This window comes from Tenrec ecaudatus, chromosome 1 (assembly GCF_050624435.1).
Source record: "Tenrec ecaudatus isolate mTenEca1 chromosome 1, mTenEca1.hap1, whole genome shotgun sequence".
Classification (NCBI taxonomy): Eukaryota; Metazoa; Chordata; class Mammalia; order Afrosoricida; family Tenrecidae; genus Tenrec; species Tenrec ecaudatus.
Window position 1 is genome coordinate 147,465,337 of NC_134530.1, and position 12,616 is coordinate 147,477,952.

Sequence of the window (12,616 nt, forward strand, 5' to 3'; positions counted from 1 at the left end):
TAACAAACAACAGAAAAGTGGGTGAAGGGAGACAGTGGTCAGTGTAAGACATGAAAAAACAATAATTTATAAATTATCAAGCATTCATAAGGGATGGAGGGTGATGGAGTGGGGGGAAAATGAGCTGATACCTAGGGCTCAAATAGAAAGAAAATGTTGATATCAACATATGTACAAATGTGCTTGACACAATGGATGTATGTATTGATTGTGATAAGAGCTGTAAGAGTCCCCAATAAAATGATTTAAAAAAATAATAAATTTTAAAAACTTATATATGAACACTTATAAGAGAATTATTTATAGTAGCCCTAAAGTAGAAGTAAATCAAATGCGCCTTAACTGATAAAGGAATAAAAAATGTGACATAGCCATATAATGAAATATTATTCATCCATAAAAAGCATGAAATACTGATAATGCTGCAACATAAATCAACTTTGGAAATATTGTGCTAAAAGAAGCCAAACACAAAAGGTTATGTATGGCATGATTTCATTATATACAAAGTCTAGAATGGGCAAACCCAATGATACAGAAAACAGATTAGTGGTTGTCAAGGTATGGAGTAAAGGGGGATGGTGAGTGAATGGTAATGGCTACAGGGTTTCTTTATCAGGTATGATACATTTTGTGTCAAATTGGCTGGGCCAGGATTCTCAGCAGTTTGGCAGTCAAAACCTAGTAATGCCCTAGGATGTGATCTAATATACGATGTAATCAACTCCATAACTGGACCTGCTGTAAGCAGTCAACCATTTGGAAGAAGATTAGAGTGAAATGCAACCCCCTTACTTGGACCACAGCCCTGATGCAACTGAAAGGAAGTTATTTATGGTGTGGCCTACATCCTATATAAGCAAGTCATTGTGGAAAAAACCTTATTTGCTGTTTGCTGGGACTGGATCCTGTGTCTGGTTCATCAACCTCAGGTTCTTTGGCTTGAGCCAATGACTTGATATATGGTCTCTGATTTCAGAATTGATCAGTGGCCTACCATATGACCTGCTGACCTTGGATTCATCTATTTCAGTAGCCACCAGCCTGTGGGGACTCAGACTAGACTTGCCAGTTCTACAGCTGTGCAAGCCATTTTCTTAATATGTATCTCTTTCTTCTCTCTGAGTTTCAATGATTTTGCTTCTCTAGATAACCAAGCCTAACACATCAAGTAATGAAAATTTTCTGGAATGCTAGTGATGACTGCACAACTTTCTTTTTCCCCCCTAAATTTTAATAAATCATTTTGTTTGGGGCTTGTACAACTCTTATAATAATCCATATATCAATTGTATCAAGCACATTTGTACATATGCTGCCATCCTTATTTCCAAAGCATTTTCTTTCTACTTGAGGCCTTGGTATCAGCTCTTCTTTTGTACCCTCCCCCCTACCCTCCAGGACCCCTGATGTTACAAATTATTATTTTCATATTTTACACCATCCGCTGCCTCCCTTCACCCACATTTCTGTTGTTCATCCCCCTGGGGGCGGGAATTGTATGTCAATCATTGTGATTGGTTCCCTCTTTCTCCCCCCTATCCCCGACTTTCCCCCTACCCTCATGGTTTCACTACTCTCATTATTGGTCTTGATGGGGCTGCAGTATGCTTTCTCAGTATACATTTTTTTCTGAATATACTTAAAAAAACTATTAAGTTGTACACTTTGTAAAGGTAGATTTTATAACTGGATCATCTCAATTAGAAAAATGCCTTGTCTAAAATTAGTTGATGGTTATGTGATAAAGAACATGTAATAGTACAATGAGTAAAACAGGATGCAGTAGAACATTTAGAACATATGAAATACTCCCTACTAGAAAAATTTAAAAACCATGATAATTCCTACCATAAATAAAAATGCACACTTTACTTGTTTGGTACTGAGAGGAAAAAGTTTGTGAACAAGACTCATAGCTAAATGACAAGGAACAAGGCAAAAAACATGAAAGTATACTTTTAAATTATAAAAATTATACTACTACCACATTACTGTATATTGAAATTCATTCTGCAGAATAAAAAATCTATACATGCAATAAATATTAATGAAATACCTCAAAGAAAATTCATAGCCTAAAGAGATTTATATGATCCTTTTCTATTGCACTTCTAATAGTTTCAGCTTTAACAATTTGCATAGCTCTAGCCCTATGGTCATTTCTACTGTAGTTATGTGGAAAGTTGCCAGTGCGTTTTTCCTGCTAAAACAACCTTAGCCTTTGTCACTTCACTGCTAAGACTCATACAGCCATTTGAAAAATCTAAATAATAAATTTGTAACAATAAAGGATTTAAAAATATATATTGAAATGTTACTGTTCATGAGAATTAATAAGTTAACACAACCGCAATTAAAGTATGAGGGGGGAGAATCCTAAAGTTCGTTATGTTTGCTTGGCTCTGGCTGAAAGTCAGGAATGGAACCCATACAGAAGAAAAAGAGAGAGAAAAATCTGGATATATTTCATCAATTGAAGGACCCTAGTAAAAACAGATAGCCCCATGTTCCAGAAATCACACAGTTCATATAACACTAGTGGATTTAAGTGGGATATTATCCATGTTGTTAGAGCTTAAAATTTCTCCTCAAAGAACTTCAACAATTATTTTGTTTGATAGTAATTAGTTCAAAGTGGCTATCTACATATAATAATGTAAGTTCATATCACCATTCTACTTTAGCTGGATATTTTGATAGAGTTGAAATCATAGGCCTGCTTTGAGGGGTTAAGATGTTTACCTATAAATAAAATTTATCTTAAAATCTATATGTCTTAACCATATTATTGAGGTATACTTTATCTACCATAAGATACAGGCATTAAAAATCTGATGATTTTTAGTAAATTTTTATAGTTGTATAATGAGCATCACAAAAGTTTTTTCATTTCTGATTGTTGTCGATCTTCACCCTCACCCCCACCACACCCTTACACATCCACTCCTCTGCTGTCGCTATGGTTTTACCTTTTCTGGAAATGTCATTCAATGTAATTATGCAATATGTTGTCTTTTGCATCTGACTTCTTTTACTTAGCATAATGCATTTGAGCAGTAGAATCCTGGTTTCATGGAACATCCCAGTTAGTTGGCCTAATAACATGTTTATTACTTCTGTTCTGCTTTCCTGTTCATTCACTGTTGCCTGGGGTCCTAAAAGCTAAAAAGTGTTCACCCAAGGCACAAAATTGGTCTTTATCCACCTGAAGTCACAGAAGAAGAGAGATATTCAGGAACAGAAGGATGATATGGGAAGTGTGCCTAATTGTCTCCATGAACAAATTATCTCCTTTGCCATGAGACCAGAGAACTAGATGGTGCCAGGTTAGCATTACTAAAAACTTTGATAAAAGACTCTATAGTAGAAACCTGATGAAAAGGGAAAATAAAGAAGAACATTTCAAATTCTCATGGAGACCAGACTTTATATAACAATGGAGATTAGGTAAATCTCCAAAACTACTGCCCTGAAAGAATCTTTAAATCTTAAATCATAATATTTTAGCTTAACCAATCAAGAATATCTGCCTTGAGCATAATATTCTTTTAAAAATTATCTATATGGACTCAACTGACAATAGCTACTTGAAAGATTGCACAGGAAACCTAATGGGCAATGAGCTCAGGTTAATAAGGAAGGAACAATTTGTACAAACAATTTGCAAGAGGAAAGTGAGAATGTGTATGTAGATGAGACTTGGGGAGAAATGTTTTTCCTGTGAACAGGTTGACAGTGAGGGAGGACATTCCAATTTAAAAACGTAATGTACACCAGAAGAACTGGATGGTGCCCAGCTACCATGCCTGAATATTTTTATCAAAGCTTCTCTAGCAGAACACAGATTGAAATGAGGTGGAATGCAGAACAGAATTTAAATCTTATAGAATCTACTTCCCTAAAGCCAGGGAAGCTAAATGAAATGCCAAAACTAATACCCTGAGATAATTTTTTTAATCGTAAACTAAAAATATCCCCTAAAATATTCTTAAAATCAAACAATAGTTTAATTAGTAAAAAGAATGTCTATCTTGAACACTGTGCTCTTAGAAGATATACCTTGTAAGATATGAGATCAAATTGATAATAGCAACTGGCAAGCTCAGATAAGAAAGTTAGGGGTAGTGAGCTAGTAAGGGAGAAACAGCTCAGACACATAGGATGAGGATGGCTGCACAACTCAAACAGTGTCATCAATGCCACTGAAATGCATGAGGAAAAAATGGTCAAATTGGTATATATTCTACTATGTATATCCTTAACAACAAGAAAAAAATCAGAAAATTTTTAAAAAGAGAGAATTTACAGACATCTGCTTCAAAAATGGAAGACTGGGTAATTCAGGTCTACCCCTTCATTGAGGGCAACTAATAAAATATAAGCAAATATTTTAAATATATATAATACATTGGAGAAATAACAAGAGGGTGAAGAATTACTATAGTTCAAGGCTGAGGGTCCTACCTGGTAAAGAAAACCTAGGGTTACATTGAAACCACGAAAGGCTACATTCTAGAATAAGATTAAGCCAGAAATAAAAGTATTTTCATGGACTCAACTTTTAAGCCACCGATTGGCCCAGAAACTATCAATCCTTAAAACTAAATCAAAGTCATCCTGGCCTGTTAGTGCATTTAAAAGCAAAGTAAATCCTCTCTAGAGGAAGATAATATTACTCAAAGCTTCAAAATACTTCCATAATTTTTCAAATACAGTTTCTAGTTCATAGACAAAGAAAATTGTGCCTAAGAAAATAACACAATATGAACAAGATGCAACAGAAAAAGAGTCCATAGAAATAGATACACAGGAGTTCCAAATACTGGAATTATCAAAGAAATACTTTAAAATTACTGCTTTAAATTTATTTTAAAAAAGTAAGATCAAAGACAAAAGTTAGGAGTCCAAAGCTTGTCAAAGATGAGGTAAGAGACTCTGATAAGAGACCCAGAGTTATATTGGGAGCCTGGAAGGCTAGATATTAAAAAATATCTTAAAAGAGAAGTAGAAACTAATATCATAGGAGATGAGGAAAATAAGAATTCAAAGATCTTTTAAAGTATATTTTCTGAGTATAAAGCATGTAAGCTAGGAATTGCTAATAATCCTTATACATTAGAAATAAATAAGTGTACTTCTAAATGACATACTGGTAATTATTTTTCGATAGAACACACTCACAAAAATAATTAACACACTTATAACATTCATAATGCATATCAGAAGAGATTACATGAAGGGGCTGGACATAACATATAATGTATATTATTTATGCAAATATGGCATGCATCTAAAGATATAATATAAATCAGAAAGCACTTTGAACAAAAGTATATTTAAAATATTGCTCTAGGCCTTAATGAAAAGTTTATATAGAGTATATTAAAAACAAAGGTTGAAAATTAATAAATAATTCTTACCTAAGTAAGACACAGGAAATAAAAATAACAAAAATAAACTAGAACTTCAATAAAGAAAATAAAAAGCAAAAATCAATGAACCAGAAAACAGATAAGAGAAGATCATCAAAGTCAAAGATTATTTCTTTAAAAAATTAATAAAATTCATAAAACCTTGGTGAATCTGATCAAGAGAAAAGCAGTAACATGTTAATAATTTAAATTATGATAATTAATCCTACAAACAAAAATGATCTAAAATCTTTATGTCAACAAATTTGAAAATTTTGATGAAACTCAATAAATCCCTAGAAAAATATAACTTACCAAACTGAAATAAGAAACAAAAAAGTAGAAAAAAAAAAAAAAGAAACAAAAAAGTAGAAAAATTATGGGATTGTTAATTAACATTATTTAATATTAATACACAAAACCAAAACTAATTTAAAATACATCGGGATGCAAATAACTTTACATCAAATTGTGCTATTAATTTAAGAAATCATTGTAATTTCATACAAATTATTCCAAGAAATAAAAAAAGAGGGATCATTCCTTATTTTATAAAGCCGGCAATAAAGGAAAAGGATAGGCCAGAAATGATGAAAAGAAACAAAAACCACCAATCATAGTGTTGAAGAGTGGCTCCCTTGGATCATGAGGAAGTAGCTTGTGATTGGGAGAGGGCAGGCAGGAGAACTTCCAGGCTACTATCAAGATTTCTTGACCTAAGTGGTAGTTCCCAAGAATTTGCTTTATTACTATAAATCACTAACAAGTACATTTTATCTTCTATATGTTTTCTGCACATGTATTATGATTCATAATCAACATTTTAACTAAATGTTATCAATTAGTGTAACTTACTAAATGAATAGAATAAATATTTAGTGACTATCAATCTTTGACTATAGTCATTTCCATGATCCCAAGTGTCTTCTTGGAGAAGACCTTTTGTAGATTAATTTCTTTAATTAGCTTCCAAATTTCATTAACACATACTACTACAGTAGATCAACAGCTATAATTGCATTTTTTCCTTCGGGGAACTATTCTTGAATATGCTGTACTGCCACATCTGAGGTATTGATTTAAAATGCAAAATTTAACCTTGGGTGATAACAGACCAAGATTAGCCAACAGTCTTGTATGTCTTTAAGCAGCACAATATAATGAAAAATGAGAAGAGTACACAGTTTTATGAGGGACTAAATAAATATCCAGTTTTTCTGAACTTCCATATCTGTCTGCTATCATTGATTATTTTAATGTATTTGTCTTCATTCTTTGTCTACTCAGGCCTAGTCCAAAACCAGTAATATGTTTAGAAAAAGCTTTATAATAACCAAAAATTTTATTTAATGATTTGAAATATGATCTTTTATGAAGACCAAGTTATTTATTTATTTTTCCTAGAAAACTATCAGAGAGGAAACTGTTAGGTGCACACAGTTCAAATTCTATTTTGACAGCAGTGACAAAGGCTAAAGTGAAGTATGATCCTACCTACCTCTCTGTTAACATCCTCTTTGAGTGAATTATAAGCATTAAAACAGAGCAGATCAAACAATTCTGACCCCAAATATGAAGACTCAAATTGTGGTTTAAACACTGTCAACCATTTGGCAAGCTTAAATAAGTGTAGTATTTTCATTGAAAATGTTCTCACTTTTGGAACATGAGGGTTAAATTCCACAGCTCTGTGAATTGCTTCCACAGCATTAATTTCTGCTGTGCTTAACCCTCTTCTGGATGCTGTTTCTGGAGAGAATCTGTAAGAAAACCACAGAATGAAGAAATGAATATACAAAAACTTATGGACTTGGATCAAAAAGCAGCTCCCAGAATAAAAGTGGTTTCTGGAAATGGCCAAAAACAAAGCCAGATGATGATTAAAAATGAAAGCAATGTTCTCTGATTCAACATATAAAGCAAAACAAAATAAAGGAATGGAAATCTTCAAACTTAAATGAAGAAAGCCTTTAGAAGCCATTTGAAGGCAAACTTCAGGACAGTAATAAGATTGGAAATGCGTCACACCCAGACATTTAGAGAATATTATGACATACAGTATATTCTTATCATCTAAGAGAAAACATGACTATTGTATTTCAATTTGTACCAAGTCAGAGTAATACAAGGTGAAAAAAATGGTTGCTATGTGATTGGTTGCTGAATATCTTACCTATGAACTAAAGAAAAACTCACTAAGAGCAGTCAGAAAACAGAACAATTCAGTTACAATCTAAGAACAGATAACATGAAGCCTACTTCACCATTATAGCTATTACTATTTACTGTTGTGTCATCTAGGCTTCCTTTTAGGCACTTAACTCTCGTCAGTTCTCATACAACCACCCTTCCGTGTGGATATTATTATTACTTCCATTTCACAGATCAAGGAGAGATTCAAACTGATTAACTTGCTCCAAATCTTATTGATACATGCTAAGGTTTGAATTTATACCCAGGTTTACTTAGTTCTAAAAACCTATCTTTTCCATCATACAAAGGAAGAAGCTTCAAAGTCCCCAAAACATCAAGAAGTAGGGGAGTAAAGAGGAGCCCTGGTGGGGCAGTGGGTAGAGGTTGGCTGCTAACTGCAAAGTGAGCAGTTTGATACCACCAGTTGCTCCATGAGAGAAAGATGGAGTTAACGAGTTAACAGTCTAGGAAACTCATAGGAACAATTCTACCCTGTCCTTCATTGTCACTGTAGACTTGATGGTGAATTTGGCTTAGTTTTGAAGGAGCGGAAAGAACATTGTTTAAACTCAGTAGAAGGAGAATATGATATTGCGTTTCACAGTCTCTCCAAATTCTTATAGTTTTCACCGCTATTCAAGGAGCCCTTGTGTAGCAGCGGTTACCACTTGGCTGCTAACCTAAAACCAAACTCACCAGTTAATCTGTGAAAGCAAGGAATAGCAGTCTGCTTCTGAAAGGATTACAGACTTGGAAATACTATGGGGCATTTCTACTCTGCCCTGCAGGGTCAGTAAGAGTAAGAATTGACTTAATTGCCATGGGTTCGGATTTGGTTTTGCTCGTAACTACTTACTTATCTGAAACAGTTCTTGTCTTCAACAATGCTGCTGTATAACAGATAGCTGCTGACTTGGGAAGGCTTATATCTGAAATAATAATTTTCAACTTAGGTAAGAATCATAAAATATATTAAAAACAATTTTAAGAATTGATAGCACAAGCTTAACAGATGTAAAAGACTATATGTCTGAACAAGTAGTTGGAAGACAAGTTTTAATCTTGACTCCACTACTTACTGCCTATGTATCGTTGAGCTAGTAAGAGCTTCTGTAAGTCTCCCTTTTTCTAACTATGTAATGGTACTTTCCTAGCAGTTATTCTTAAGATTAAATTAAATAATATTCCTGAAAGTCCTCAATAAAATATTGAAAAGTACTTATCAAATGTTTAAAATTATCTATTTATAATAATATTATTAAGGAAAAAGGCATAGTATAATTACAACTACATTAAAAAAATACATCAGTCTGGACATTGGGCCTCCACTCAAGTACTACCTCAATGCAAGAACACTTTCTTCTATTAACCTGGCATTCCATGGTGCTCACCTTCCCGACATGATCGCTGAAGAAAAAGCAGGTACATAAGCAAATGTGGTGAAGAAAGTTGATGGTGCCCGGCTATCAAAAGATATAGTATAAGTCTTAAAGGCTTGAAGATAAACAAGCAGCCATCTAGCTCAGAAGAAACATGGAAGACACACACCAGCCTGTGTGATCACAAGGTGCTGATGGGATCAGGTATCAGGCATCAAAGAACAAAAAATCATATCATTGTGAATGAGGGGGAGTGCAGAGTGGAGAACCAAAGCTCATCTGTAGGCTACTGGACATTCCTTTACAGAAAGGTCTCCAGGAGAAGATGAGCCAGTCAGGGTGCAGTATAGCACTGATGAAACACACAACTTTCCTATAGTTCTTTAATACTTCCTCCCCCCACCCATTATCACGACACCAATTCTACCTTACAAATCCAGCTAGACCAGAGGATGGACACTGGTACAGATCAGAGCTGGAAACATAGGGGATCCAGGACAAATAAACCCCTCAGGACCAATAATGAGAGTAGAAATACCGGAGGGTAAGGGGAAGGTTAGGGAGAAAGGGGAAACTGATCACAATGATCTACATATAACCCCTTCCCTGGGGATAGACAACAGAAAAGTGGGTGAAGGGACACTGGACAGTGTAAAACATGAAAGAATAATAATTTACAAATTATCAAGGGTTCGTGAGGGAGGGAGGGTAAGGGTAAAAATGAGCTCCTGATACCAAGGGTTTAAGTAGAAAGAAATATTTTGAGAATGATGCTTGACACAATGGATAGATGTATATATAGATTGTGATAAAAGTTGTATGAGCCCCCAATAAAATGATTTTAAAAAACAAAACAAAAATACAACATCATTCACAGAGGAAAAACTATCAGGAAGAGAAACCGAAAATGTGCAAAAAGTTAAATCCAGGTGCTATATGACCAAAGATGAGCTTTCTTTTTCCTATGTTTTTAATTTGTTTTCTGTATATTCTTTTTGTGTGTTTAGTTTCACTTTGTTTATTTATTTATTTTTAAAGATCATTTTATTGGGGGCTCTTATAGCTCTTAAAATAATCCATTCATAAATTGTATCAAGCATATTTGTATATATGTTGCCATTATTATTTTCTAAACATTTACTTTCTATTTGAGCCCTTGGTATCAGCTCTTCCCCCCTTCCCTTCCCCCTTCCATTCTCACAACCCCTTGACAAATTATAAATGATTTTCATATTCCTATACATTCTTTAAGTGATTTTCTAAATAAAAATTAAACTGAGACTAGAAATTACATAAATTAGTTAAAGAATGTTCCAAATAATGCCATCAGAAGCGCATGAATGGAAAAATCTCTCGAAATTATAGATTCCAGAGCTATTAACAAATAAAGAACTAATGCAATACATTTGCTTCCTTTTCTTTAGAATGGTAAAAAATATGGAACTCATCAAAAGAACTGAAAAGCAGGGCTTTGAAACAGTACTTCATAGTTCTGTCATGCCAACACAGCAAATTCAGAACTCACTCACTGATAGTTAGTTTATTGTGCCAACCTGGCTAATAAACACATGTGGGGTTAATTGAAGGACAGAGAGATAAATGGCTCGTGAGCCTTGCCTTGCTAGTTCTTGGGTCTCCTGCTTTCTGATGGTCGGACCAGGGTACAGCTGCCTTAGCCAGTTCCCTGCTTCAGCAGGCAAGGCTTACTTCCTGCCAGACATTCCTGAGGAGAAGCCACATGGGCCTACTCTGATGCAGCGCTGGGTGCTGGGGCAGCCTTGTGGAGACCCATGCCAGTGCTGAAATGATTCACTGATTTGGCTTTCTTCCTGTAGTTGGCATCATTGCGTGTGTTTTGTGGGATGGAGGAGGACTTTGTGGATTGGTGTCAGACATAATACTGGACTTGTGGGCTTGGGCAGCAATGAGTTGGAATGTTTTCTTGATGAGTACTTACCCTTTATATAAAACTCTCTCTTATACATATGAGTTTCTGTGGATTTGTTTTGAGTGGAGTGCCATTGTTCTGACTCTGTTGTTCAAGAGATTTAGTTTTTGTACAAAGTGTATGCTGCCCTTATTTTCTAAAAACAGGATTAAGTTTCTAGTAGGATGCAAATTCAAAATTTTCCCCATTTCAGTTCCAGTTCATTCACATTGTAAAATTCCAGGTCTGTCCAGGTTTGACTATGTTGGCGAGGACTAAACTGGGAAGGGCCAGTTCAAAGCTCTGCTAGAAACAGAGAAGCATATCTATGTTGTTAGTTTAATTTAATTTTTAATTAATCAGGCCTTCTGCTACTTATCTTTCCAACTACAACATATTTCAAACTTTCCAAGTCATAGAGATTCCCACGTTATTGGATAGGAACCCACAATAAGATTAGTGTGAATAACTAACTTATATGTGTTCTGGGATAGTGAAAGTTATGAGCAGAAACATTATACTAGTTAGAATGTTTTCAGCTGGATGTTTCATAGTTAAACCATCAGGAATAGAAAGGTTATGCTTTCTGAAAATTCTCCCAATATGTTTATGGTAAATTTATACATTAATAAAAGTAGCCAATATAATCGAATTCTTGAAATGAAAAGACTAGTGAACAAAGGAATAGAGTTCTTGTGTCAAGCTTTCCACTTACTGACTGAGAGATCTTAATCACTTAATTTTCTAGAACTTAAGTTTCCTTATTTATAATGCAAAAGTAGTTAAAATTCTTATAATACTGCACCACAAGATTATTATAAGGATAAATGAAATAATGAACTATACTTTAAAACTATAAAGCATTGTAAAAATATTCTTATGAATTACTGTTATTCATTGTTATTATTAGTTGCCATCGAGTCAGTTCTAACTCATAGGGGCCCGTGTACAGCAGAACAAAACATTGCTCAGTCCTGTGCCATCCTCAAAATTGTTCCTATGTTTGAACCCATTGTTGCAGCCACTGTGTCAATCCATCTTGTAAGGATATTCCTCATTTTTCCTGTTTCTTTACTTTATCAACCATGATGTCCTTTTCCAGGGACTAGCATCTTCTTGTAACATGTCCAAAGAATGTGAGTCAGAGTCTTGCCATTCTTACTTCTTTTTTTAAAAAATATTTAATTCCCATTTATTTAAAGTCTCGTCAGTCTGTATACACAATTTATAGTAAAAGCACAGGAAGCTGGGGCTCCTAGAAAAAAACCATTCTTACTTCTAAGTAGCATTCTTTTTTTATTATTAAGTAGTTATCAAAGTATATTAGTGGTTACAAGGATCGATACAGAGAAAGTGGGGGTGGAGGGTAGGGGTGATGAAAAAACTACATGGATCATGGAATGTTAGCTTGTAAACAGTTTCTTTTAATTGCTGTTACTAAGGCTTAAACCTGTAAATAACTGAACAGGCAAAAGATATGATACACACACACACATACACACACAGGGGGCTTCAAAAAATTTGTGGGAAACTTCCATTATTTTCAAATTTATTTGCAGTCATCATTGAGGCTATTTCTTGCTGCTGGTTTCTTTGATGGCCTGCTCTTCTACCTGCATGACCAGGACCAGGGCCTTCATGAAACCTTGAAGGACTGAGAGGTAATTGGGAAGCTTGGCTAGGGTGGGTTCTTCTTTGTTCTC

The 12,616-nt window shown here is 34.5% G+C and overlaps 1 protein-coding gene across 2 annotated transcripts in view; it reads right to left on the reverse strand.

Annotated features, from left to right (window-relative positions):
• Positions 1-12,616, reverse strand: part of ST7L (suppression of tumorigenicity 7 like) — a 163,199-nt gene that overhangs the window by 71,074 nt on the left and 79,509 nt on the right. For both annotated transcript variants that reach the window (XM_075559431.1, XM_075559425.1), the window contains exons 10-11: positions 8,464-8,536; positions 7,072-7,174 (exon numbers count right to left, since the gene is read on the reverse strand). In XM_075559431.1, the coding sequence (XP_075415546.1) occupies positions 7,072-7,174; positions 8,464-8,536 (176 nt within the window). The remainder of the gene's footprint in view (positions 1-7,071; positions 7,175-8,463; positions 8,537-12,616) is intronic.